Raw genomic sequence first — 25,926 nt, 5'->3', positions numbered from 1 at the left:
TAGTTTTCTTGGAATAATGTTTATTTAAAGTTACATTTCAGAGGAAACCATCTTCAGGAGGGCATGAAGCCTATATTGGCTACTGCAAAACAACCAGAAGTTTTATAAAATATTTCTGATTTAAATTACTAAGGCACTATAGATAGGCACCTATATTACATACAATCTTCAAATATTTTTAAAAGTTGAAACTATGTATTAGTTGATATCTAAAATATTAAAGCCCCTGACAAACTGAACGGCTAAGAACTTGACAAAATGAGATGCCTGTTTCAATGATTCTGTTGCCAGCATATTAATTAAAATACAATTTGAGATTCTAAATTACACGATCCAGCCTTAGTCCAGGGACCTTGTGATGATAGTTGTATTAGACTTCAAAACACCCTTTCCGCAGGAAAGGGCATTTTTCAAGATGGCAACTGCTGTGTCATCATTTTCCCTTTTCTGGACTGTATCAGAAATCCTTCAGAAAGCCCTACCCTTAAATGCACAGCGCTTTTCCCAACTGCAGTTTTCTCTTTTTCCATTAGATGGCAGTAACGCACCATCTTTCTTCACACAGGGTCAGCGGTGGAGGGTAAGTTGAACAGAAGGCCCACTGCACAGCAGGCCAAGTTTCTCTAGTCCACGTTAGTGGGGCACAAAAATTGGAAATGAGAATACAGAAGAGTGATTCTAACCAGGTCATAAGGCCAAACTAGTGCTGGTTATGGAAAAATAGGAGACAACTAGTGAACAAGAAATCTGTGAAGGGTTTCAGTGCAATCCTGCTGAGTGTCAAGGGGTGCGGGGAAGGGAAATGAAATCGACATCACTGCAGTCCCTAAACCCTGGAAGGAGGGAGAAACAAGGGGCTAACCTTTGACTGAAAAAGGGCATCTGACAGAACAGAAACTAACCCCACTTAACCAGCAACTGAAGAATGCCTCACAGTTATTCTTCTGAATATCAAGATGCATCCAGTAACAACAGCCAATAACAGACTAGTAACAGAGTTACATAATCCAATTAACAAATTAGGACAATTTCCCACCACCTGCCTCAAAAACTCCTGGCTGCCCCTATCAGCTACCTGCCCACCTCCCCATCCTGCGGCAGAGGCTGGTACACAAATACCAATTCTGCAAAGTACGGAGACTTCCAACAGCAAAGAATAAAGGCTTTCTAAAATGCTTAAGAAAGTGCTTTGAATAACTTAAAATGACACTTCTGCCCCCAACAGAGAGTAGGTATATCAATATTTACCTTTTTGTATACATATTAACACTTCTCCATTATTTTATTCCTAGCTTAAATACACACAAGGCCAGTGGTTTGCAGGTCATCCTGAGATACAACTATGGTATTAAAGTAAATAGCAAGGTCCTTTACTCTCTCTTCTTATAGGCCTGAAACTAACCAACTGAACTTGTCCAGTCATCGCAAGCAGAGTATTTTTTTAAAGAAGGTGTGATCAAGAAGAACACTGACACAGCTCTATGGATGCTAAATTCAAGGCAAATTCACTGAAAGACATTCTTCTCACCAGAGAATATCCTGGGAGATGGAATAACTTGAAGGAATGAGGACTACAGGAAAATACTTGTCTCAAGACAAAATGACAAAAAGCCAGAGCATTCAGAGCTCAGAGAACATGTCACAGAGCTTCAGATCAGCTGGCCATGGAGGTTTAACAAGGAAGCCATTAGGGACACCCTGCTGGGCCTAATTGTTTTTAGAACATATGGAACTTTGTGCCACCACACAGCTGTGAACTCCCTGGCTTTTGTCAGCTTGTGTCACAACCTCAAGAAGAAAATAGTAGCTCACTAACGCCCCCACCTCTGACTTCCCACTAATTTACTATATTTCTTCTTATAACCTCCTGTACAACTGTAAAGCAACTGGACAATATATAAACTCTGCCTCTCCTCTACTTTTAATTCTATAAAGAATATAGTATGACTTGTCACAGAGAAACAGTATAGAAGAAGCATAATACTGGGCATATGACAGAAGCTCAATAAATACTTAATGTATCTGGCCTGTTTTCAAGATGTTATTTCATTATACATTCATCACAGTTGCTGGGTATGGGCCAAAAATCATTTAGTGCACAAAGAAAAATTGTATAAAGCTTTTAGCATTTATTAAAATTAGAATAACTGCTGTATTCCCTTTGTAGAATAAGGTTAAGTAAAAATGTTTCATTTCTAGAATGTTAAACTAAAAATAAGTTTAACACAATGAATAATTTGTATAAAGATAATAAATATTTGTTGAATGGATGCTGAAAAAACCTTTTAAAATCTTACACTAAAGATATAGTAAATGAACCAATACACACTGAAAACATTCTATCAGTATTTGAAAAAAACATTCCTTTTGGTTTTTTGTTTGCTTGCTTGTTGAGACAGGGTCTCACTCTGTCACTCAGGCTGGAGTGCAGTGGTGCGATCATGGCTCACTGCAGCCTTCACCTGAGCAGAGGTGATCCACCTACCTCAGCCTCCCGAATAGCTGGAACCACAGGCATCCACCACCAGGCCAGGCTTTTTTTTTTTTTTTTTTTGAGATGGAGTTTCGCTCTTGTCACCCAGGATGGAGTGCAGTGACATAGTCTTGGCTCACTGCAACCTCCACCTCCTGGGCTCAAGTGATTCTTGTGCCTCAGCCTCCCAAGCAGCTGGAACTACAGGTGCCCGCCACCGTGCCCAGCTAATTTTTGTATTTTTACTAGAGACGGGGTTTCACCATGTTGGCCAGGCTGGTCTCAAACTCCTGACCTCACGTGATCTGCCTGCCTCAGCCTCCCAAACTGTTGGGATTACGTGCATGAGCCACTGCACCCAGCCTACATTCTTTATTAATAAAATCATTGTGTTCCAGTGAGGAAAAGTTCCTCTTAAATTTTTAAAATCAAAGATCACACAACCTTTTGGCTGAGATCTTATCTGAATAAAGAAGCAAAAATTTACTAACCTCTAAATCTTATAGTCAAATGTAACTAGTAACTACAAAGGTATACTTTCCTAAAAAATTAACCAAATCAACATTTTGTGTGTATTTATAAGCTACAAAGGTTAACTTTTCATTGATGACAGTCAGTACATTTGCATATGGGGCAGTTTTGAGACCCAAATGACCAACCCCAGAATACAGACACATCTGCTGAATTTTAATTCTGGAGCCACTCACCATAGTACTCTTCTCACAGTATGCCATTCCCATGGTTTTTTTTCACAGTAAATAAACTGGTGATATAAGCTCATGATAAATCATAAAGATCCTAATACTATGAATCTTAAGTAATGGTATTTAAGAGAAAACCTCTAGGTCTTTTCAAACACTTCTGTATAGTACAAGGCAGTCTGCTTGGTACAGAACGAGAGAATCTTTGTGGGCTTTAGAGACCCAGTTCATATAATCAGATCTTAGGGTTGCATTTTTAAAAAATTTACTACAAACACAAAGCAAATCTAATTTTAGAGACAAAAATTAAAAATTATTCCATAGCAACTAAAATGCCCAATGATGATGAAACAAAAGACATCGAAGTTCTATGTAATTAATTCAGTAAAAAAACAGTTGTGGAGCTTTGCAAATTTCCAGAATTTTAAAATTCAGAAATGAAATCTTTGTTGTACCTTTTATTCTATAATTCAGAATTCTAATAATGATGCCAATGCCTAATGATATTGGTGATTCTTAAACCTGGGGTATCTTCCTTCCTATTTATGCTTATCTCACTGATTTGCTAAAAAATGAGAAAATCCACAGAGATTGAGAGAACACACACTTTCTTGGAAAGGCTGACCAACAAAATAATCCTTAGGCCACACTCTGAAGTTGCGGATTTCCATGAACTCCAGAGCTGAATTAGGACTTCTGAGGGAGAAAGACCACCTTCTTGCCCGTCATTCACATTTTCTCCTGCTCATTCATTTCCCCAATAACGAGTCCAATATAACATCCTCTTCCAGTCTGCACCATCATGTGGAAAAGCCACGTGGATTTTTTGTTGGTTTGTTTAGAGACCAGGTATTCCAGGTAACAAGTAGGCACATTTCTAGAGAACTCTGATGCTCCTGAACTCCTGACTTAACTTTCCTGAGGGTCACACCATAAAAAGAACACCCTACCCCAGAGCTGGAGGCAACAGCTAAATCATGATTTCTTATTGTAGAACTACTTAGCAAGGAAACAAGGGACAGGCCACAAACAAAGTGTCATGGAATCACTTTAAGACCAAAGACTTGGCCGGGTGCAGTGGCTCATGCCTGTAATCCAGGCACTCTGGGAGACTGAGGTGGGTGGATCATTTGAGGTCAGGAGTTTGAGACCAGCCTGACCAACACGGCGAAACCCCATCTCTACTAAAAATACAAAAAAAAAAATTAGCTGGGAGTGGTGGTGCGAACCTATAGTCCCAGCTACTTGGGAGGCTGAGGGGGAAGAACTGCTTGAACCCAGGAGTCAGATGTTGCAGTGAGCCAAGATCGCGCCATTGCACTCCAGCCTGGGCAACACAGCGAGACTTTGTCTCAAACAAAACAAAACAAATCACTCTCTGACTTTTCAAGGAAGACTCCCATTTTCTAGCAGTTGCTAGTCCAGCCTTGTCCTCTGAGATGCTGGTTGTGCGCTGATGATGCCCTTGAAGGTGCCAGAGGCCCAGGGCTTGCAGTGGCTGAATCTTAGTGAAGCTTGCTGTGCACTGGGTAGAGTAAAGTCATGTGTTCTGCCCCTTTGAAAGGCAACTTTTCATTGGAATAATAGTGTACCACTTCAGGGATGCTGTCAAACACAGCGCTTGTCTGATTCAGTGTGTATTTGTTGTCTTTGGTCTGAGCCACTATGATGTGGACACATCCTTGACTAGTCCTGGAATGAAAATCAAGGAGGAGACATGAATGAGTGGGCAGAGGATCCCTCCCCACTGAAAACAATTGCAGCCAGATTCACACTAGGTTGATAGGTTCTCATCCATCCCGTAATGGTTCTACACACACAGAAATGCATTCCACACTCTAGTGGTACTCTCAGAAATTTCACAGTCTAAATGCATGTAATCCTTGAGTGGTTTATCCTTATCACATATGAGTCATCAGGTAGTGGAACAAAGAAAACAATTAAAAAGAATGCCAAGTCCCTTCTAGCTCTCAAATTGCAAAACCAGTGCTTACGCCCAAGCACGAGGCTACTAAGGTGAGGTAGAAACTCATCCTTGGCTGGGCACGGTGGCTCACGCCTGTAATCCCAGCACTGTGGGAGGCCGAAGTGGGCGGATCACTTGAGGTCAGGAGTTCAAGACCAGCCTGGCCAACATGGTAAAACCCCATCTCTACTAAAAAATACAAAAAAATTAGCCAGGCATGGTGGCAGGCACCTGTAATCCCAGCTACTTGGGAGGCTGAGGCAGGAGAATCACTTGAACCCAGGAGGTGAAGGTTGTAGTGAGCCGAGATTATGCCACTGAACTCTAGCCTAGGCAACAGAGTGAGACTCCATCTCAAAAAAAAAAAAAAAAAGAAAAAGAAAAGAAACCCCAAAAAAACTCATCCTCCTCACCACAGCTAAAAGGACGTAAGTAAGGGTTCTTCTTCTTTTTTTCCAAAAAGAACACATAAATAATAATAATAAAAACCATTTCCTCCCCTCGCATCTGGAAAGACCATTCCTGGTTGTATAAAATGAAAGCTGGCACCAAAAGCTCAAAGATTTAATCCACAAGCACCAATTTCAGGAACACAGTCGAGCTATTCCTGGTATTGTGTATCTGGTGGCCTATCCCATTTTCTGAGCCATATTGCTCAACTCCCCCGCCCGACTCTGTTCTCCTCCAGCCTGATTGTTTCAGCTGCAGGGGCTCAGCTTCCTCAGGAAGGAAATGCTGTTAGGGCTCTTGACAATGATCCTCCAATACAGGGCCACTGAACTCACGGAGCAGTGAGAATTTCCATGATACACACTCCACCAGGCCTACCAGGCAAAAGTGAATTTTCTGTGTACAATCAGACAGAGGGAGCAACAGGCAAGTCAGCATTTCCTTCTTCACCAGAAGAAACTGGTGTCAAAATTGCAGTTGGCATTTTGACAATCAGGGGGATCTTGATTTATTAAAGTCCCCAATACTAGGGAATAAAAGAATGACTGTACTACCCTGTTAGAAATAATTCTTTTCATCAGGAATTATTTCTCTACTGAGAGGGCCTACTCCAGATTAGGTAATGTAAGGTAGAAATTGACTAATGCACAAAGATAATGCAATAAGACCTTCATGATCATAATAGATAATGGAGGCATTTACCCAATACCAATTTTGCATTCTCATCCAAGTGTCTCATGTTCCATTGTCCAAACAAATGCCTCTTATTTTCTGCAATGCACACCCCTGTGAACCACCTTCACAGTATGTTTTTTTTGACTAGAAGACTGTCACACAGTGTTCCTTCCCCTTGGAGATGAGGAAAGCCATGGGGCTTACTTACTTTAGGGCAATGGAGTACCTGCTGTTCCCTGACTCACTATTTCGAACCAGGTAACCAGCTTCTTTGCAGGGCTGTAGTCGACTCTCAGCCTCAGCACGGCTGATGGCACCATGATACCAGCTGAAAAATGGGGGTGGAAGAGGGGAAAGCACCATGAGTGTCAAAATACAAATCCAGACTGGGCATTGCTCCATAAAGCGTTGTTTGAAATGAACTTCTGGCAGAGACGCAACAGCCTGAACTAGATCCTGCTTCACATTCAGAACAGACAAAATGCAGATCTGGGTGATCCCAGATCACAAAGCCTATCAATCATACAAGAGTGAGTTAACGGCGCTAGTGTCATTTGAACAGTTTTCACTCTCTACAGAAGAATAAGACTTACAATGAGCTTGTTGAGATGCAGTGCACTTTCCATTTTGCACAATGCACTGGGCTTTGAAGATGGGTTTTCATTAAAAGCCCCATCCAGGCAAGTATTCATTAACAAAAATAATCATGTGAAATGGGCCAATGTGCTCCCTGATACAAAGCTGTAAGCTCCCAGCTGTTGTCTGTTACAAGGATCTGAGGAGGAGACTCACGGCTGCTTCTCCAGGGGCAGGCCCGGGTCCACTTTCTCTCCCTCACTGTGGTCCGAGAGGGCTGGCTTCAGGATCTTCTGGGTCCAGCTCTTCTGCCGGTGGTGCTGCCTCACTGTCTCCTCCCTGAGGGAAGGTCGCTCAGCTCCTTCAAACTGGACTGGAAGGAAGACTCCATTTAACATCACAGGCCACTGGGGTGACCCATGTAAACTTCAAAGGGAAAAAACCTCCTTGCCTGCCTTGGCTCAGGAAAGAAGCATTTTCCCCCTTTAACATTAACTATAATATACTGCAAAATACCCTGGCTAGCTGAGCTCCTGCTGTCTTTGATATCTGATCACACTGCTAGCATCCCACAGACACTTTTTCTGTAAAATATTCATCAGTATAAAACAGTTTTAGATTATGAGAGGAAACCACTTTAATGTATTTCAACATGGACTTTTAAAAAACTTGTGGTTTTGTGGCCGGGCACGATGGCTCATGCCTGTAATCCCACCACTTTGGGAGGCCAAGGCAGGCAGATCACAAGGTCAAGAGATCAAGACCATCCTGGCTAACCTGGTGAAACCCCATCTCTACTAAAAATACAAAAAGTAGCTGGGTGTCGTGGCTCATGCTTGGAGTCCCAGCTACTTGGGAGGCTGAGGCAGGAGAATCACTTGAACCCGGGAGGCAGAGGTTGCAGTGAGCCAAGATTGCGCCACTGCACTCCACCCTGGCGACAGGGTGAGACTCCGTCTCAAAAAAAAAAAAAAAAAAGCCAAACTACTTGTAGTTCTGCTATTTTTAGGATAAAAGATTAAACATAGTTACAGGTAATGAATCCTTGCAAGAATGTGTATCATCCTATAAAACCAAACCAATAGTTTTTAGTATGAAATAATAAAACAAAAAGAAAAGACAACTCAGAAACAGAAAGACTACCAAATAATACGAGATGCCATGACACCTAGGCTGGAGAGAAGGAGATGAAACGGCAGCACCTGGCACAGGACTGAGCAGGTACCCGAGATGACAACTCAAATCAAACGAAACTGACTCCAGGCTGGGCATGGTAGCTCTTGCCTGTAATCCCAGCACTTTGGGAGGCTGAGGTGAGAGGATCACTTGAGCTCAGGAGTTCAAGACCCACCTGGGCAGCACAGTGAGACCCCATCTCTAAAAAATTAAAGAATAATCCGGGAGTGGTGGTGCACGCCTGTAGTCCCAGCTCTTCGGGGGGCTGAGGTGAGAGGACTGCCTGAGCTCAGGAGGCTGAGGATGCAGTGAGCCATGATCACACCAACGCACTCCAGCCTGGGTGACAGAGTGAGACCCTGTCTCAAAAAGCAAAAAAAAAAAGAAAAAAACTGACTCAAATGCTTGCCATCAAATATATTACCTTCTCCCTTCACCCTTTACATTGGTTATACTTTTTTTTTTTCTTTTTGAGACGGAGTCTCACTCTGTCACCCAGGCTGGAGTTCAGTGGGGAGATCTTGGCTCACTGCAACCTCCGCCTCCTGGGTTCAAGCAATTCTCCTGTCTTAGCTTCTCGAGCTGTAGCTGGGACTACAGGTGCGTGCCACAACACCCAGGTATTTTTTGTATTTTGAGTAAAGACAGCGTTTCACCGTGTTGGCCAGGATGGTCTCCAGCTCTTGACCTCATGATCTGCCCGCCTCGGCCTCCCAAAGTGCTAGGATTACAGGCATGAGCCACCACACCCGGCATAGTTATACTTTTGTATAATTATTATTATTATTTTTGAGCCAGAGTCTTGCTCTGTCACCCAGGCTGGAGTGCAGTGGCATGATCTCAGCTCACTGCAGCCTCCACCTCCCAGGTTCAAGCTATTCTTCTGCCTCAGCCTCTTGAGTAGCTGGGACTACAGGTGTACGCCACCACGTCCAGCTAATTTTTGCATTTTTAGTAGAGACAGGGTTTTACCATGTTGGCCAGGCCGGTCTTGAACTCCTGACCTCAAGTGATCCACCTGCCTCAGCTACCAAAGTGCAGGGATTACAGGTGTGAGCCACTGTGCCCGGCTTGGTTATACTTTTATTTATTTATGTATTTAGTTACTTATTATTTTTTGAGACAGAGTCTCGCTCTGTCACCCAGGCTGAAATGCAGTGGCACGATCTCGACTCACTGCAACCTCCGCCTCTTGAGTTCAGCGATTCTCCTGTCTCAGGCTGCCCAGTAGCTGGGATTACACGCGCCCAGCACCAGACCCAGCTCATTTTTGTATTTTTAGTAGAGATGGAGATTCGCCATGTTGACCAGGCTGGTCTTGAACTCCTGGGGTCAAGTGATCCGCCTGCCTTGCCCTCCTAAAGTGACTTGGATTACAGGCACAAGCCACCGTGCCCAGCCAGGTGGTCATTCTTTCAATGGTCATTTCAGGCATTTCCAAAACAGTTGCACATTGAGAAGAGAAAGGAATATAAAGGTACCCACAAGGAAAAAAACAAATGTGGGGCTGATGCGGTGGCCAGAAGACTGAAGTCACACTGGGGCGGGCCTGGCCTGGCGCCCTCACCTGACAGAGCCCGCACGATCTGCTCCTTCTTCCACTCCCATGGCTGCTCGTACTCTGCCGCGGGCCGCTCGTCGTTCTCGGGCAGCCGGCTGTCTGGGGGCCGCGCCTTCCCCTCTGCCCTGGGCCCCCCTTCTGCAGGCTCGTAGGGAGTGTCGTATAGCTGTGGCGGCTTCCCCAGGAGGTCCTTGGAACTCCGTCTTTTGGCCAAGGTCTCTGACTTCAGGCCACCGTCTGCGGGTTCACAGGGACTGTCAAGCAGCTGGAGAGCCTTCACCAGGGGATCTTTGGAACCCCGTCGTCTAATTTCTGAAAAACACACACCATTTCTGAAAAACACACACCATACACAATGTCTTGAAAGCAAAGATGCCATAAAAGCCTGGTCATTAACCCAATTGCCTCAGCACCTCTGTCTGTCTGGGTGAAGGTGGCAGATAACTCCAAGATTGCTCCCTGATAGGTTGATTACTTCTCAGCTGTGTTACAAAAGCAAAATGAAGGTGCCTACAACTTCTTCCCTCCAGTTGCCTGAGTCAGATAATGGGATCCACATTTAAGGTGGGAGATTACATCTGAAGACAAGCACACCTCCAGGGTGCCACTTGCAGTTTGTAAATAGTGGCCTCAGGGTAACCTGCTTCATTTCCAGGTTCTGGTGTCTGCTCTGAGTATAGCTCACCTTCAAAGTTTTTACATCTTGTCAGGAAGCCCAGATAAAAGAATTGTAATAAAATCGACTGCAAGTCAAAAATGCATTTAATACATGTAACTTACTCAGTATCATGGTTTAGCCTAGCCCACCTTAAACGAACACATTAGCCCACAGCTGGACACGATCATCTGACACAAAGCCCATTTTGTAATAAAGTTTTGAACATCTCATGTGATCTACTGAATGCTGAAAGTAAAAACCAGAATGGTTGTATGTGACTCGAAGTACAATTTCTACTGAATGCATATCACTTTTGCACCACTGTAAAGGTTGAAAATTATAGTCAAACCACAGTAAGTCAGGCACTGTCTGGATATTCAAAGCATTGCTGCATATACACTAAGGGAAAGCATTTATGTGCATTAGTCAGAGTTCTTGACTCCTATGCAGTTTCAATAAACTGGGGGAAGCCAGACACATTCACGAATAATATGTATTGGGCTAATAACTCCAGGATAAATCAAAGTAAAAGAAGTGTTATAGGGAAAACCAGTAATAACAACTCAGCAGCTAACATTTATCGATGGCTTACCATGTGTGAAGCACTATTCTAAGTGTCTAGTAACTTTCACAATCACTCTAAGATTACGGGATATCATTATTTCCCCATTATTACAGAAGAGAAAACTGAAGCACAAAGAGTTTAAGGAAATTGTCTAAACCAGTAAGTGCCAAAGCCTGGATTCAGAAGCAGGAAGTTGGGCTCTAGAAGCTATACTCTTAGCCACTACACTTGGATTGACTCCAAGTGGAAGAGAAATGGAAGATGAGTTGACTTTGATAGAGAAGGTCATTTCCAGTAGAGGAAGCTGCATGAGTGAAGATATGGAGGTAGGAACGATAGAGGGCTTGTTCCATAATGGGGAGCTGAGAGATGAGTCTAAAGGCCAGAAGGCCACAAAGGAGAGAGGCAATGGGTAATGGGAGAAGCAGCTGGAAGCATAGGCAAGCCAGGTGCCAAGGTGTAGACATTTTAAAAGTAAGGACACAAAGTTTAGATGGTTGTGTATGTAAAACAAAACCATTATAAGGTGTTTTTTTTTTCAGTGGGGAATAACAATTATATTTGTGTTTCACTGGAAGGTAACTCTAACCATGGTGTACAGGATAGAGTAAATCAAAAAGGTATAGTCTGAAATGGGGCATAAAAATAGATGGAAAAAACCATATGCAAACCAACCAACCACTAGCTACCTAACCAGCCAACCAGCCACAGTGAGAAGGAACTAGCAGTACAGGGTGGTGAGCAGCCTGGGGTCAAGGAGCCTTGCCAGAGTTAGAGATGGCTGGAGTCTGGACAACCAGAGCTGGTGATATAGAGTCTATATTATAGACCAACAGAAACGTCATTTTGTGGCTCTTCTAAACGCCCATCAGGAAGCCTTCAAACCATCCTCTACCTGGTCATAGTCAAGGAGGAACTTTCTATATGCAGATACCTCATCTCTTAACACCTCATAAGCTCCCGACTGTTTACTTAAGAAGTGAAGAACACTGAGAACAGCATGGGAGGCTTACATGAGTAGGTCACTGTCTTTCTCCCCAATTTCTCAACACTACCCTGCCCCATCTCCCCATAATCCAATTCTTTGCTCTGACCAAGTGGAATTTCTGCAGTTCCCTGCATACTACACTGTCTTGAGCCCACCGGTGTCCTGGCGATCTTGCAAATCCTTTACAATCTAACTCAGCATCTTCTCCTCTCCGGAGAAGGCTTTCCTGCCCACCTTCTTCTCTGATACCCCCCAGAGTTAAACAGGTGCCACGGCTGGACCAATGCACTCACCCTGCTCTTCTCCCACTGCATCCATTTATATGTTGATGTGTCTGTATTTTCAATTTGGTGGAGTCTGCCAGGGCAGAGACCACCATATCTTGTTTATTACTGTAGGACATATCATTGTGCTAAATAATGACTGGATGGATGGATGGGAGGAGAGAGGGAGGGGAGGGAACTCAAGAATGTCTCCAGGCAGGTGACAGTGTGGATCTGGAGGAATACGTCAAGGGGCTAACAAACGGATCGTTGTGAATACTGTGAGAATGAAAGCAATCACAAGAGAAAAGGACGGCAGATTGAAAACGAGAGAGGATCAAAGGCAGAATCTGGGACTCCTTCAGTTATGGGTGGCTGGAAGGAGGTGCCAGCAAAGAAGGCTGAGGGGTCAGGTGAGGAGGAAGAGGCTCAGGAGACCGCAGGGCCGCAGACACAAAGGGTGGAAAGACTTTCTATCTGTAACTTCAAAACAGGTGTGGGGATGGTCCGTAGAGAAATGCCACTGACTCATTAAGACCTCTATAACAAAAAGAGGGCAACAAATGAGGGAAACGTTATTAAAATCAGGACACCAAATTCAAAAGTGCAAAACTTAGGTATAGGCTGAGGTTATAGTTCTCTGCTGACTAGGGGCTGTCAGCAGCTGTCTCAAATTCTGTGCAGGGACAGCTCATTGAAATCACCCGCAGGCCCTAACACACACTGCTTTAACCACCAGAGGTTCAGATTGGATTAGTCTGGGGTACAGTGTGGGAGTCAAGAGTGTAAAAATCCCCCAGGTGATTCTAAAGAGCAGCTAAACCTGAGAACCACTTCCACACCTCCTGGGTGCCCACAGTCCCCATCTTGGTTCCTCATTCTCCGGAGCCTATCATTGCTAGTCCCATCCTGAGGAGAAAGGTACTGCCTGTGTCTACCACTTCCACATCAGAATGTAAGAGTCGGAAGAACTGTCCCTGGCCCCCACCCCCAGGCCAGGCCAGGTATCTGGGGTTGTCTGAGGTCAGAGCTGCATCTCCTGAGTCCCTGGACTCTCAGTCCTACAGCTTTTCTTCTTCATTGCTTACTCCAAACAGAGCTATGGAAAACAAGAAACAAAAACATACTCTGTTCTTGGTTCAATTAAGACAAGGCTGTAATTTTTTTAAAAGGAACTTTTCTAAAGAACTAAGAAAAGGGAAGCAGAAAACACAAAGGAGTTCAAAGGATGAATATAGAATACAATTTTAAGGTTTCTAATCATAGTTTACACTCAGTTGAGACCATCTGGCACAGGCTGGGGAAACTCTTTCCCAAGGTCCTTGCTGCAATTCTGCCCCAGCTAAACTAAAAGGAAAAAGAGGTGATTCTAACATTAAGACAGAAGGAGCCCTGCTCACAAGGACATTTCAGTACATTTGGATTAAAATGTACAGGGTGGATGGGCAGTGTTCCTACCGGGCCTTCCAGCCCACCTCCCCTAAAATAAAATAAAATGACGTATAGTGATTAGAATCTTGAGTTCTTATTACACATGCGTTTGAGTTTTTACTTTTGCAATGAGGTCCTTCTATTTAGACAGTCTCCCCACACTTATATAGAGTTCTGGGAGATACACAAAGCATGGAGTTGAGAATGCTTTCTTGCAGGGTCCTGGGATTAGGCAAAATCTGCAAACTGCTATCATCTTTTGAAACAATGTTTAATTAGGGGAAGAAAGGGCTTGAGCACAGGACTCCCCTCCCCACACCACCCCCCTCTTCAAGGGGAGTAACCTTCCAGTCCATTCCAACACCTGGCTGCCCCCAAACCTGAGGCGCCATAGAAACAGAAACAATCGTGGGGCTGCAAGCCGACCCTTCCTGCAGGGAGAATAGCCCCTGACGTGCAGAGCTGGCTCCAAGAGGAAACGAGCCTGAGAAGGAGGAAATGGCAAGAGGAAGCTACACCCTAGCTGCCGATAGAGGCCATTTACCACAGCAGACAACAGAATGCAGGGGACGGGCAGCAGATAAACACTCATTTGCAGCCTGGGGCTGAAGCTCAGCACTGACCTGCACCTACTAAAAACATGCAGTTGGTTGGTGTGAAACATTATAGGGGCCAAAAATTTTCCCTTCTCAATCCCCAACTCGCTGCAGGTAATTATGTCATTCACATGAAAACACAAAAACAAGAAAGTCTTAGCAGAAGACTAAGATTTTCTTTTACTAAATTAATTGTAGTTAGCAATAAGTATTGCCCTATATGGTCCAGAATGCTCTTTGGAAATATAATTGTCTCTGGAGTGTCTAACTCACGGCTGTATTGACTAGGTATACACCGGCTAGGTGTATTATGCCCGGAATCTCACTGATGCCTCACTAAGGCAGTGACAGATGTGTTACCCCATTTTCACAGGTGAATACACGGAAGCCACAGTCATGCAGCAGTTATGGTGAGGCCAATTATTACCAACTCCAGAGTCCATGCTTTATGCTCAAATGATTTCACGTAAAATGTTAATTCCAATTTCCAAATAATGTGCCTTTTCCCCTAATCCATTTTAACCCATTTCATGTTTCCAAAACATTAAACTTGGAGCCTCTTAAGACTCTATTTTCCTCCTGGAATCAGAAACAGGGCTGTCTGACAATTTTTTACTCATATCTTTGATCAGTGCTCAAGCTTTTAAAATTACTTTAATATTTTCTTATTGAATAAATCTAAACATCTGAACAAAAGCAGGTACAATTCAGAAACCCTGAAATTTAGCGAGGAGAATAAAGACAAATTAAATCAAAACCAGTCTTCATTTGCACTTTTTTCCATAAGAGGTTTTTTCTGTTTAAATCACAGGCAAAGACAGACATAACAGTTTTTTTTTTTTTTTTTTTTTTTTTTAGAGATGGGGTCTCACTATATTGGCAAGGTTGGCCTTGAACTTCTGGCCTCAACTGATCCTCCCACCTTGGCCTCCCAGAGTGCTAGGATTATAGGCATGAGCCACCGGGCCCGGCAGATGGAGTTTCTAGTTTTTTGTTTTTTTTTTAATGGAGACTCGAACAGTGAGGTTCTCTTTTAGATTTGACTATTTAAACAAACCAACAAAATCATTTGGAAGTAAAAATAAAATTTTAAAAATAATCTTTGACTGGAGCTCAAAAGCTAAAACCATAGCTTGCTGAATGACACGGTATTTTCAGTTGTGTAATTTGAACAAATTATTTAATCTTTCTGAACCTAGGTTTCCTCAACTGTATAAAGAAACCCGCTTGCACGGTGGCTCACTTTGTGGCTGGCAATCCCAGCACTTTGGGAGGCCAAGGCAGGAGGATCACTTGAGGCCAGGAGTTCAAGACCAGTCTGACCAACACGGTGAAACCCCGTCTCTACTAAAAATACGAAAATTAGCCAGGTGTGGTGGCAGGTGCCTGTAATCCCAGTTTCTTGGGAGGCTGAGGCAGGAGAATCACTTGAACCTGGGAGGTAGAGATTGCAGTGAGCTGAAATTGCACCACTGCACTCCAGCCTGGGCGACACAGCGAGATTCCGTCTCAAAAAAAACAAACAAAACACTTTACAGGGTTGCTGCAAGATTTAGTGAGGTAATTTGGCCAGGCTGGTACCTAGTAAGCTCTCAATTTACAGCTGTATGACATCAACTGCAGAAAGAATCCTCATGCTAACTAGCCAATGGGAACTTTTAAAGACCTGTACGATGCTAACGTTTCAAAGCGGTGGCTAAAACTCCTAATGCTAGATTATGTAGAATATCTCTGCCAAATATTTAGCTAAATATCTTAGCTAGAATATTTAGTTAAAATGTTCCTGTGAATTTAGCAGAAAAACAACAGAGGTTTATATTAATATTGCCTTGTATTCAGTCATATCTTTTTATGAACAATCCTTTGGATAAATCTCAGTGATAATTTACTCATAAACTCATAAATTCTTAACTTTTAAAAGTTAAGAGCAAAGTTTTGGGGGGACCCAGGAAGCCTGGGTCCCATAGCGATTTGGCCACAGGAAAGCCATGGGCTTCTCTCAGTTTCCTCTGCCCCTGAGGTAGATGCTGGCTCCTATTCTCAACTTCATGGCACTTATCATGCTTTTCAATGACTTATCTTCTTTGCTGGTAGGTCTGTTTCCCCCTTAGGCTGTGAGGTCCAAGGGCAGAAATCATGTGGGTCTTGTTTCCTGTATGCCCAGAGCTCAGGACAGGGCCTAGTATATAATAAAAAAAAAAACCTCAAGAAATATTTGTTGGGTATTCTAAAACAACATATGGGCAGTATTCTATACGCCCAAGATATTGTTAAAACCAGGCCTGTAATTCCCATTTCACCGGTAGAAAAAAGGCAATGCAAAGAATGGCAACACAGATTTAACCACTCCACAGTTCAACTGTGTTCATTAAAATCCTTTCCATCTTCAGAAATGCTGAAACAAGTAAAAAAAAACTCTCATTTCTCAAGAAAGACGGGAAATTTCCGAACTTGGACTTGACAATCAGGTACACAAGGAGCAAACTGAATAAAAAAGTAAAAGGTTTAAAAAACAAAAAACAAAAGCCCAGCAGCAAATCTTTTATTTCTAGCTTCCGATAAACTCACTTCCTGTTATTCTGTCCAGCTTGTAACCTACGGGTAGAATAAGAGGTAGAGTCTCTACACTGATTGAGAAGGTGCTTTGTGATATATATTCTAAATGAAGAAACTTTAAAATCCACGAATACAACTTTTTTAAAGTTAAGACCAAAGTATACTTAGATCACTAGTTTAGAAAGTTAGTAATTTGGATTTTTAATAAATTTGAATTTATTTGCCAACTGAATATATTAATTTTGTATTCCTAAATGAATTTATTTTCAGAAATTGTTTAAAACAGAGCATGGAACTTAATACACACTCAAATATTAAATGCTAGCGATTATTATTACATTTATTCCATGTTGGACAATTCTGACTTCTGAAGACAAATTCTTGGTTGAGTGGAAAGGTGCCTCACTTACGGGTGAAGTTTACAGTGGTTTTGCATACGGCATTTCAAGTGTGTCCTGAACGCCATGTGGTGTCAGGGGCAGACCACTCAATGTGGAGTGGGAGATCCGGGTGCTAATTCCTGCTCTGTCTCTTAAAATGTCTCCTTAACACAGGCAAGCCCCAATCCCTTTGATCTTGTTTTTTGTCACCCTGTCACAAGGGGGACAGCATTGTAGTCCCCTAGCTTATAGAGCTCTTGTGGGAATTACATGAAAAAAAAAAACAAAAAAAAACCCCAAAATTATATTCATTTTTATAAAATTACAGCACATTTCCTCTTATCAGTGCAGCTCTCCAAATAAACAGATGTACGGTATAAACTACCTACTTCAGTTAAAGAGAAAGATAAGAATAAAAACCCAAGGACAAAGAAAGGTGAATCACAATTAAGCCTAAAACTTTTTTTTTTAAGAAAATCCTTTTCCTCAATTTTGTGTAAAAGTAAATTCTTTTCCCTATTCCTTTCAAGGCTCTGATGTTTTTTAAAACTCTGACAGTTCATTTTCACTTCCTTTCATTCACAGATTTCATTAGGGGTCACAGTCCAGTGACCTTCAGGGTCACAGCCTGGCCAGGGTACACCCTCCCCACACGGAGGGCCTTATCTCTGTAAGCAGAGAAGCAGGAAGCGGAGCCAGGCTTTCCTGTTCCAGCTCGTTTTCATTCTGAAGACTGTCTTGGCCCTTCCAGTGTGCTGCTGCTACTCTCTGCTCAACTCTTCTGAGACTATACTTACAGAACCTGAGCTTGACAGCTCTTCAATCTGTTCTAAACAGAAGAGACAAAGTCTTTCATGTGGGACCAGTTACTCTTCCCAGGCATGAAACCCACAAGAGTCAAATAAGGCTCCCTTGAGTCAGCATTCAGCAATTACATTTCTCATTATGGATGGAAGACTGTTTAAGGAAAACTAGGTGAAGACATAAAGTTCACAAATAAATCTATATTATTTTTATTTAAGTATCATTTACATCAACTTAAGAGAATTATGACTAAAAGGGAAAAGTTTGACACTAAGAATGACAGAGTGACTGCTTAGCTCACAAACTGGAATTGTTCTGACTTGAAAAGTTACAAGATTAGTCTTTGGTTTTAGGTGGTTGCCTTGAATGGCTTGGTTTACAGCAATGATTTTTTTTTCTTTTCTTTCTTTTTTTTTTTTTGAGACAGAGTTTCCCTCTTGTTGGCCAGGCTGGAGTGCAATGGCACGATCTTGGCTCACCACAACCTCTGCCTCCCGAGTTCAAGTGATTCTCCTGCCTCAGCCTCCTGAGCATCTGGAATTACAGGCATGCACCACCATGCCCGGCTAATTTTTTATATTTTTAGTAGAGACAGGGGTTTCTCCATGTTGGTCAGGCTGATCTCGAACTCCCAACCTCAGGTGATCTGCCCACCTCGGCCTCTCAAAGTGCTGGGATTACAGGTGTGAGCCACCGCACCCAGCCAGCAGTAATTTATAATTACTGCTTAGTAATTAAATTCTTGGCTCCAATATTGTAGAACTTGTTGAGAAAGTCTTCTACTACAAAATACAGAATCACATCATGTTTGCAGTTTTTGTTTGTTTTTTTTGTTTTTTTTGAGACGGAGTTCCACTCTTGTTGCCCAGGCTGGAGTGCAATGGCTCAATCTTGGCTCACTGCAACCTCCGCCTCCCAGGTTCAAGCAATTCTCCTACCTCAGCCTCCCAAGTAGCTGGGATTACAGGCATGCGCCACCATGCCTGGCTAATTTTGTATTTTTTTTTAAGTAGAGACAGGGTTTCTCCATGTTGGTCAGGCTGGTCTTGAACTCCTGACCTCAGGTGATCCGCCCACCTCGACCTCCCAAAGTGTTGGGATTATAGGCGTGAGCCACTGCGCCTGGCCTTTTTTTTTTTTTTTCTTCCTTTTTGAGACAGGGTCTTGCTTTGCTGCCCAGGCTGGAGTGCAGTGGCGCAATCTTGGCTTGTTGCAACCTCCTCCTCCCTAGTTCAAGTGATTCTCGTGCCTCAGCTTCCCAAATAGCTGGGATTACAGGTGTGCACCACCACACCCGGCTAATTTTTATACTTTTAGTAGAGATGGGGTTTCACTATGTTGGCCAGGCTGGTCTCAAACTCCTGGCCTCATATGATCTGCCCACCTCTCTCCCAAAGTGCTGGGATTATAGGCACGAGCCACTGCGCCTGGCCATCCTTGCATTTTTTAATAGATTAAAATCCCTTAAGTATGTATTTGCTTCTTGGTAAGATGTATGACTCCCATTATGAATGTTAAAGCTTCTGAAAGTGGCCCCAAAATGTATATAATCATGTTAAAACTGAACATCATATTCTGAGCAGATCTACACTCATAAATGTCATCTTGCATAGAACTAGAAAAACTTTGAAGACTCCTGTAAATTCTAAAACTCTGAAGGATACTAAATCATACAGGAAGTTACCTAGATAGTCCGACATTAGTTTGGGGTCTAATTTCTGTTTCTTCAAGTCAGCAGGATCTGGGTAAATTGCTTCCCTCTTCCCCAATAGACACCGGTTACTATATTACAACACTCACTGAGTGTGAGATTTCAGTCTCTATTCTGTAGAGCCTGCTTACAAACCTGTTATCATTTGCTGTGCATCATATGGTTCCATGTAACCGTCGTTCTCTCCGACTCTCTCTGCATCCCTTTGACCCTTTGTCCGTTTGGCATCATAAGGGTCAGCATAGTCTTCTAAAATGATGACCTGAAAAAGAACAAGAGAGGACAGTTGCTAAGGGCCACCATATACCAAAATGGCAATGGTGTCAAAATGGCTACTGACATCTCCTGCATATCCAAGGAGGTCAAAATCTCTATAACGAGTTCCAGATAGCTTTTGCACTTGATCATGTGTCCCAGTTAGACAAACACCTGTTTTTTTGGTTGTACAGTTGATTTGCAACAATTCATCTAACTCTTTCACTTACCCCCAAGGCTCTTTATACCTCTCTTTATTTCTCCAAGCAATAAAACATTTTCTGGGTTAGAGGGTGGCAGGGGTGGATGTGGGGAGTGAAGGCTACCTGTGGCTTTAGAGCATAAAGGGTATGTGGCTTTACCACATACCCTTTATGAATTGAGTTTTTTAAACTCCAATCAGCTGAGCAGTACAGTCATAATGAGTCAGTCAGTCATCCACCAGCACTGGCTAGGCACTGTGAGGGAGTCAAAATAAACCCAAGACATGCTTCCTGTCCTCAAGGAGTGGATCACAGCTCCAAAAACACAGGCTTCATAGATGAGAAGTAGGTCAGTACTAAACAGTATTGTAGGTGTTCTACGTTCAATAATTCACAGGCAAACTGACTGTCACAGGCTACAGACCAGATAGGGTTTTGATCCCTATCTGGGATCCCCTATTTTGTGTCAGAAAGCATCCGTCTTTCCAAAAATAGAAGGCACCTGAGGAGGTGGTGTGTGACAACATGGGTGACAACACCAGAGGTTAGGGGACCCTTCTCAGGAAGGAAGCTCCAAGCCTTGCTCCACAACCTCTGTTACATTCTCCAAAGAGTTTAGAAGTAACACTGGAGTTGGTGAGAATTCAGATACATGAGGAGAAGCGAAGAGGAGGAAACAGCCTGGAAATAGCCTCAGAAACCTCAGACATCCAGAAGTGACAACCATAAAAATAACCAGACAACCACTGCAAGGGACTGTGACTGCGACTGCCATTCACTTAATCCATTTTTCTTGACTACCCACCATGTGTACCGCATTTGCAAGATACAGTGAGCCCTTGGCTTCAAGATGCTTGTGATCCAGTCACACAGTCAGGTGGACCACTGAATAACATATGAGCTGGGTCCCCGTCCATCTTTACACAGCTCTCCACTCAGTGCCTGGCTCAGGGTGGGCATGCTGTATTTACAGCATGAAAAAATGAATGGAAGAATGAACAGAAGTGCCCAATTCAGACATACACAGCATGTGTTATGGGCTCTTGACTTCAACCAGGGAGGTAGCATGTTTGAAGCCTGGACAAGAGAAAATTAAAGCTCCCATGCATGTTAGGAAGTGATTGCCTGGACCGGAGTCTGAAATCTCGATTTGAGCTCTTCTCTCTCCCCCTTTCACATCGGAGAGAAGATAAAAACAACCAGATCAGACCAACTCATCTCAGCAAGAATGGAGAGAGTCCCTTCCTATGTTCACACTCCTTTTCTTAACTTTTCCACATTGGACAGCACCCAGAAAACCTCCAGTGTGTCCGTCGCAGGAAACACCCTCTCTTCTCATCTGTAATTTCCTTGAGAGCATTTCCTTGTCATATTCTGTATCCTCCACAGCCCTTAATGCCCTGTGCTCCTTTCCTCATATGGCTGCTGCACAACAAATGCCCATGGAATGAATGAAAGGGCAGCAGTCTTGGAGATTTGCTGAACCTCCGAGGAGCCCTTTACTCGGTGGAACCGCAGAAAATGATGGAACTTCCAAATCAGTGGAGAAGACTGTTGGTTAAACCATTTCCTGAAGCTTTGAAATGCATATCTACACACTTGAGAGGTTACCATTCCTTATGCTCAAGAAGCATAAAAGTCATACACAAGCCTAGCTTTGCAATTCCCCTGAATATCAAAATTAAAATGAACCACATCTATAAAGGGGTCAAATGTAACCAAACAGGAATATCTCATTCAACGACTCTTCTAAACTGCTAACAAAATTCAATGGCTAGTACATTTCTGCAAAACTCCCCACCTCTAGAATAAGAATTTTTCAAGAATTAAAAAACAGTCTAAGAATTTTAAATGGTCAGGAATTCTCAAATGGTGGAGGGAGAAAGGACCTTAGGAAACCTATCCTCACTGCCTCTTAGGTCTAAAGAAGCCTAGGGCTTAGCAGGCGCCCAGGGCTCCCCTTCGACTGAGAGGTGGTCCAAGGGAGGCTGTATTCTTACCGTGTCTTGCTGCTTAATAATCTTGCCCTTGTCCAGCTCGGGCCCCAGGGAGGAAGGGGAAGAGGACGCGGAGGAAGAGGAGCTGGAGCTGGAGCTACTGCTGCTGGGGTAGTTGCTCTTCCCGTTCTTCTCCTGAGTGTCCACCTTGATGAGCCTGTTGATGTAGGTGCTGCAGCCCGAGCTCTTGCTTGCACCCCGGTGGGGCTCCTCCTCCGTGGCCCGGGAGTTTTTGCGGCCCTTGCCCGCGGCGGCCTGAATCAGACCCTGCAGGCTGTCGCGGGACAGCCGGCTGTCCTTGGGGCCGACGCCGGCCCTGCCGCTCCCCAGCTCGGCCGCCGAGTTCTTGCGGCCCTTGCCAGGACCCGGCCCAGCGCCGCCCGCCTCCGAGTTCTTGCGCAATTTGCCGCCGCCGCCCCCGGGCTTGGCCCGCTCCGACACGGTCTTCAGGTTCAGGGGGAACTCCTTGAACCACTTGGCCGCCATGAGGGGGCCCCGGCCGGCTCGGCCCAGGAGCGTCGGGGCCGTGGAGCAGGCGAGCGAGGAAGCCCAGCCCAGACACGCAGAGGCGCCAGGGGTCGGGGACCACTGCATTCCCCGTGACTGGGGCGCTGGAGGCCGCGGCGAGGCCCCGCGACGGCTGCTCCGCGCGCCCCCGGCCGGCCGTCGCCCACGCCCGGCAGGGTGGGGTTCTCACGGCTCGGGGCGCCGAGCGGGCGGGCGCTAGCCTCTGCTCCGGACACGGCAGGCGACAGGCACGACGCGCGGGGGGCCCCGCCCGGGCTCGTCTTCAACGCCTGCCCGGCCCGAAGACACCGTGGCTCTCGGAGGCGGCGGGCGCCGGGGGCTTCCCCCTGCTCTTTCCTCCTGCTCTTTCCTCCTGCGGTGGGAGAGGCCAGGCCCACGGAAGCCCCCTGCGGCCCAGCCCACGCTCCCAGGGACCAGAGAGGACCGAGCGGAGGCGGCGGGAGTGTCCCCGGCGCAGCGACAGACGGTGGACGGACGGCGAGCGGCCCATCAACTCCGCGCGCCCCTCCCCTCCGCGGCTGGCGCCTCCCAGCCCCGCCACCTCCTGCCCAGAGCTGGGGGCGGCGGGGTGAGCGCCATGGCAGAGGCGGGTCAGGGGCTGCGAGCTCTGGAGAAAGGGGCGGCGGCCGCACGTGCAGCTCGGCCGCGCCCCACTGAGCAGAGAGCCCCCTTCTGCCGCCGACAGCCCGCGTCTGCACCGAGCCGGTCTCGGCCGGGCGCTGCCTTCACACGCGCCCAGGAGTGTCACGTGCGCCGCTCACCCCCGGGAAGGAAGCCCCTCGCCCACCCACTCCGCTCTACTCTACTCTTTCTGCAGATGTTATTTTTGGCGGTAGGGCAGAGGTTGCGGCCCGAGGTCCGGGCGCAGGGACAACGGTCGCCAGCTCCTGCGCTAGTTCCGTTACTCCTCGGTGGCACACGGTCCTGGGCTGCGCGAGGCTCTTCCCGCCGTGGCCGCCGGGGATTGGCTGCCGGCAAGCCCCGCCCCGTGCCCCCGGGCTCAGAGGGGGCGGAGCGCGGAGGGAGAAGGCGCGAAGGCTGGGCGTCGCGATCGCAGGTGCACGCGCGTGGCCCGCGAGACGAGGTATGGCTTGTCGGCCCCAGGTCCCGGGATGCCAGGCGAGGGTTGGGAGGGAGGGGCGTCGGCAGGCAGCCATGGGAAACGCCCTCGTCCCGACTGATGGGGGAAAGGGGTCGCTGTTCCCGCGGGGCCGTCGCTCGCTCGCGCCGGTTGGGAGCGGCCCTCCTAGTCTGGATTTGTGCGGGCGGGGAGTGCCGTGTGCAGAACTGTGGCCACTTTAAGGGAAAAGACGCCTCTGCCATTCCTCCCTCCCTTCGAAGCCCTTTAAAAACTTTCTGAGGCCGGGCGCGGTGGCTCACGACTGTAATCCCAGCACTTTGGGAGGCCGAGGCGGGCAGATCACCTGAGATCAAGAGTTCGAGACCAGCCTGGCCAACATGGTGAAACCTGGTCTCTACTAAAAATACAAAAATTAGCCGGGCGTGGTGGTACGCGCCTATGGTTGCAGCTACTCAGGAGGCTGAGGCAGGAGAATCGCTTGAACCCGGGAGGCGCAGGTTGCAGTGAGCTGAGATCAAGTCACTGCACTCCAGCCTGGGCGACAGAGCGAGACTCCGTCTCAAAAAGACAAAAAACAAACAAACAAAAAAACACCTTTCTGGTTTAAAAAAAGAAATTTAAACTTAGTTTACTGAACGGAAATCTTTTAGTTTAGCAAACTAAATGTGCTGAAGGGGCTGACCAACACTGAGTCCTCATATACAATGGAAACAGAATGATGGCGACTGTGGACGGCCTCATTTGTGTGGGTGGTGGTTTGTGAGGTGGGAAAGCTAAAATGAAGAAATGCGTGCTCATACTGACGTTCTTGAAAATGCGTATTGACATTTTTTTAAAGCTTTATTGAGATGTAATTCACATACCATAAAATTCACCTGTTTTAAGTGTGCACCTCAAGTGTTTTCAGTATATTTGGTGTGTTTACAGTACAACCATCGCAACAATCTAATTTTAGAACATCTCCATCACCCCCAAAAGAAATCTCCCGTCAATTAGCAGTCACTCCTCATTTCCCTCTCCGCCTTCCCAGTCCTAGACAGCCACTAATCTACTTTCTGTCTATATAGATTTGTCTAGTCAGGACTTTTCAGAGAAGTGGAATCATGCAATATGTGGCCTTCTTTCCCTTAGCATCATTTTTCAGATTCATCCAGGTCGTATAGCATGTATTACTACTACATTCGTTTTATATTGCCAAATAATATTCTATTGTATTGCTGTACAGCACTTTATTCATTCATCAGTTGATGGATATTTGGATTGTTTTCACTTTTTGGCTATTATAAGCAACACTACTATGAATATTTGTGGAAAAGTCTTTGTGTGGACACATATTTGAATTTCTCTTGAATAGTTACCCAGGAGTGGACTTGCTGGGTCATATCGTAATTCCCTGTCTAACTTTTTGAGAGCCTGCCAAACTTTTCCAAAGTGGCTGCACCATTTTACATTCCTACCAGCAATATGAGGGCCCCTGTTTCTTCATGTCCTCAATACTTGTTAGAGATAGAGGATGTTATCTGTATCTCTTGCTTTTAGCCACCCTGATTGATATGAAGTGTTATCATTGTGGTTTTGATTTGCATTTTCCTAGTGGCCAAAGTTGCAGAGCATCTTTTCATGTGCTTATTGGCCATTTGTATATCTCCAGAGAAATGTCTAGCAGATCCTTTGCTCACTTTTTAATTGGTTTATTTGTTGTCTTTGTTGGTGAGTTGTAAGAGCTCCTTATGTATTCTTTAGGTCTTTTAAAAAACACAAATAAAGCCTGGCCAACATGGTGAAACCTCATCTCTACTAAAAACACAAAAATTAGCCATCGTGGTAGTGTGTGCCTGTAGTCCCAGCTATCTGGGAGGCTGAGGTGGGAGAATCGCTTGAATGTGGGAGGCAGAGGTTGCAGTGAGCCGAGATCGTACCATTGCACTCCAGCCTGGGCGACAGAGTGAGACCCTGTCTCAAAAACAAAAAACAACAACAACAAAAAACTACACAAATAGGTTACTTCTCCAGACCAAACAATAGATTGGAAGGAAACTCAGGACTTTGGAATCATGTGGTCATATGGTTTGGATTCACAACAAAAACAGGCTTCTCCCATTTGTGAGCATGGTTGCTAAGTGATCTTGGCCAAATACTAGATTATCATCTCTGCATCTCCGGGACTTCATCTGTAAAACGGGTTAACAATGTCTCCCTCTTAGAGTTTGAGTGAGGATTAAATGAGAATGTGTGTTAGCTGCTTAGCATAGTACCTGGCAGGCCTTAAAGGCATCTTGCACGGATTTATGCTGGGCCTTGGCTTGGGAGGTCTCAGTGCCTGTTCTGTTTC

At 45.1% G+C, this 25,926-nt stretch overlaps 2 protein-coding genes across 9 annotated transcripts in view; one reads left to right on the top strand and one right to left on the bottom strand.

Moving 5' to 3' along the window:
- Positions 1-22,727, bottom strand: SHE (Src homology 2 domain containing E). Its single transcript, XM_016927981.4, has 6 exons — positions 21,989-22,727; positions 19,666-19,792; positions 9,585-9,890; positions 7,058-7,214; positions 6,474-6,593; positions 1-4,866 (listed from the first exon to the last, which is right to left on the bottom strand). Exons 1-6 carry the CDS (start codon positions 22,577-22,579, stop codon positions 4,680-4,682), a joined length of 1,488 nt encoding a protein of 495 aa, XP_016783470.2. The 5' UTR covers positions 22,580-22,727; the 3' UTR covers positions 1-4,679.
- A 48-nt stretch (positions 22,728-22,775) lies between these two features.
- TDRD10 (tudor domain containing 10) overlaps positions 22,776-25,926 on the top strand; it is a 46,072-nt gene continuing 42,921 nt past the window's right edge. For 5 of the 8 annotated variants that reach the window (XM_054671770.1, XM_016927960.3, XM_016927957.4 and 2 more), the window contains exon 1: positions 23,091-23,597. In XM_054671770.1, the coding sequence (XP_054527745.1) occupies positions 23,091-23,597 (507 nt within the window). Of the gene's footprint in view, positions 23,598-25,926 lie in introns of all 8 variants that reach the window. The other 3 variants (XM_063813113.1, XM_063813096.1, XM_016927968.4) reach the window with 2 other exon arrangements.

Source organism: Pan troglodytes, chromosome 1 (assembly GCF_028858775.2).
Source record: "Pan troglodytes isolate AG18354 chromosome 1, NHGRI_mPanTro3-v2.0_pri, whole genome shotgun sequence".
Classification (NCBI taxonomy): domain Eukaryota; kingdom Metazoa; phylum Chordata; class Mammalia; order Primates; family Hominidae; genus Pan; species Pan troglodytes.
This window is presented reverse-complemented; position numbering and strand designations above follow the sequence as displayed.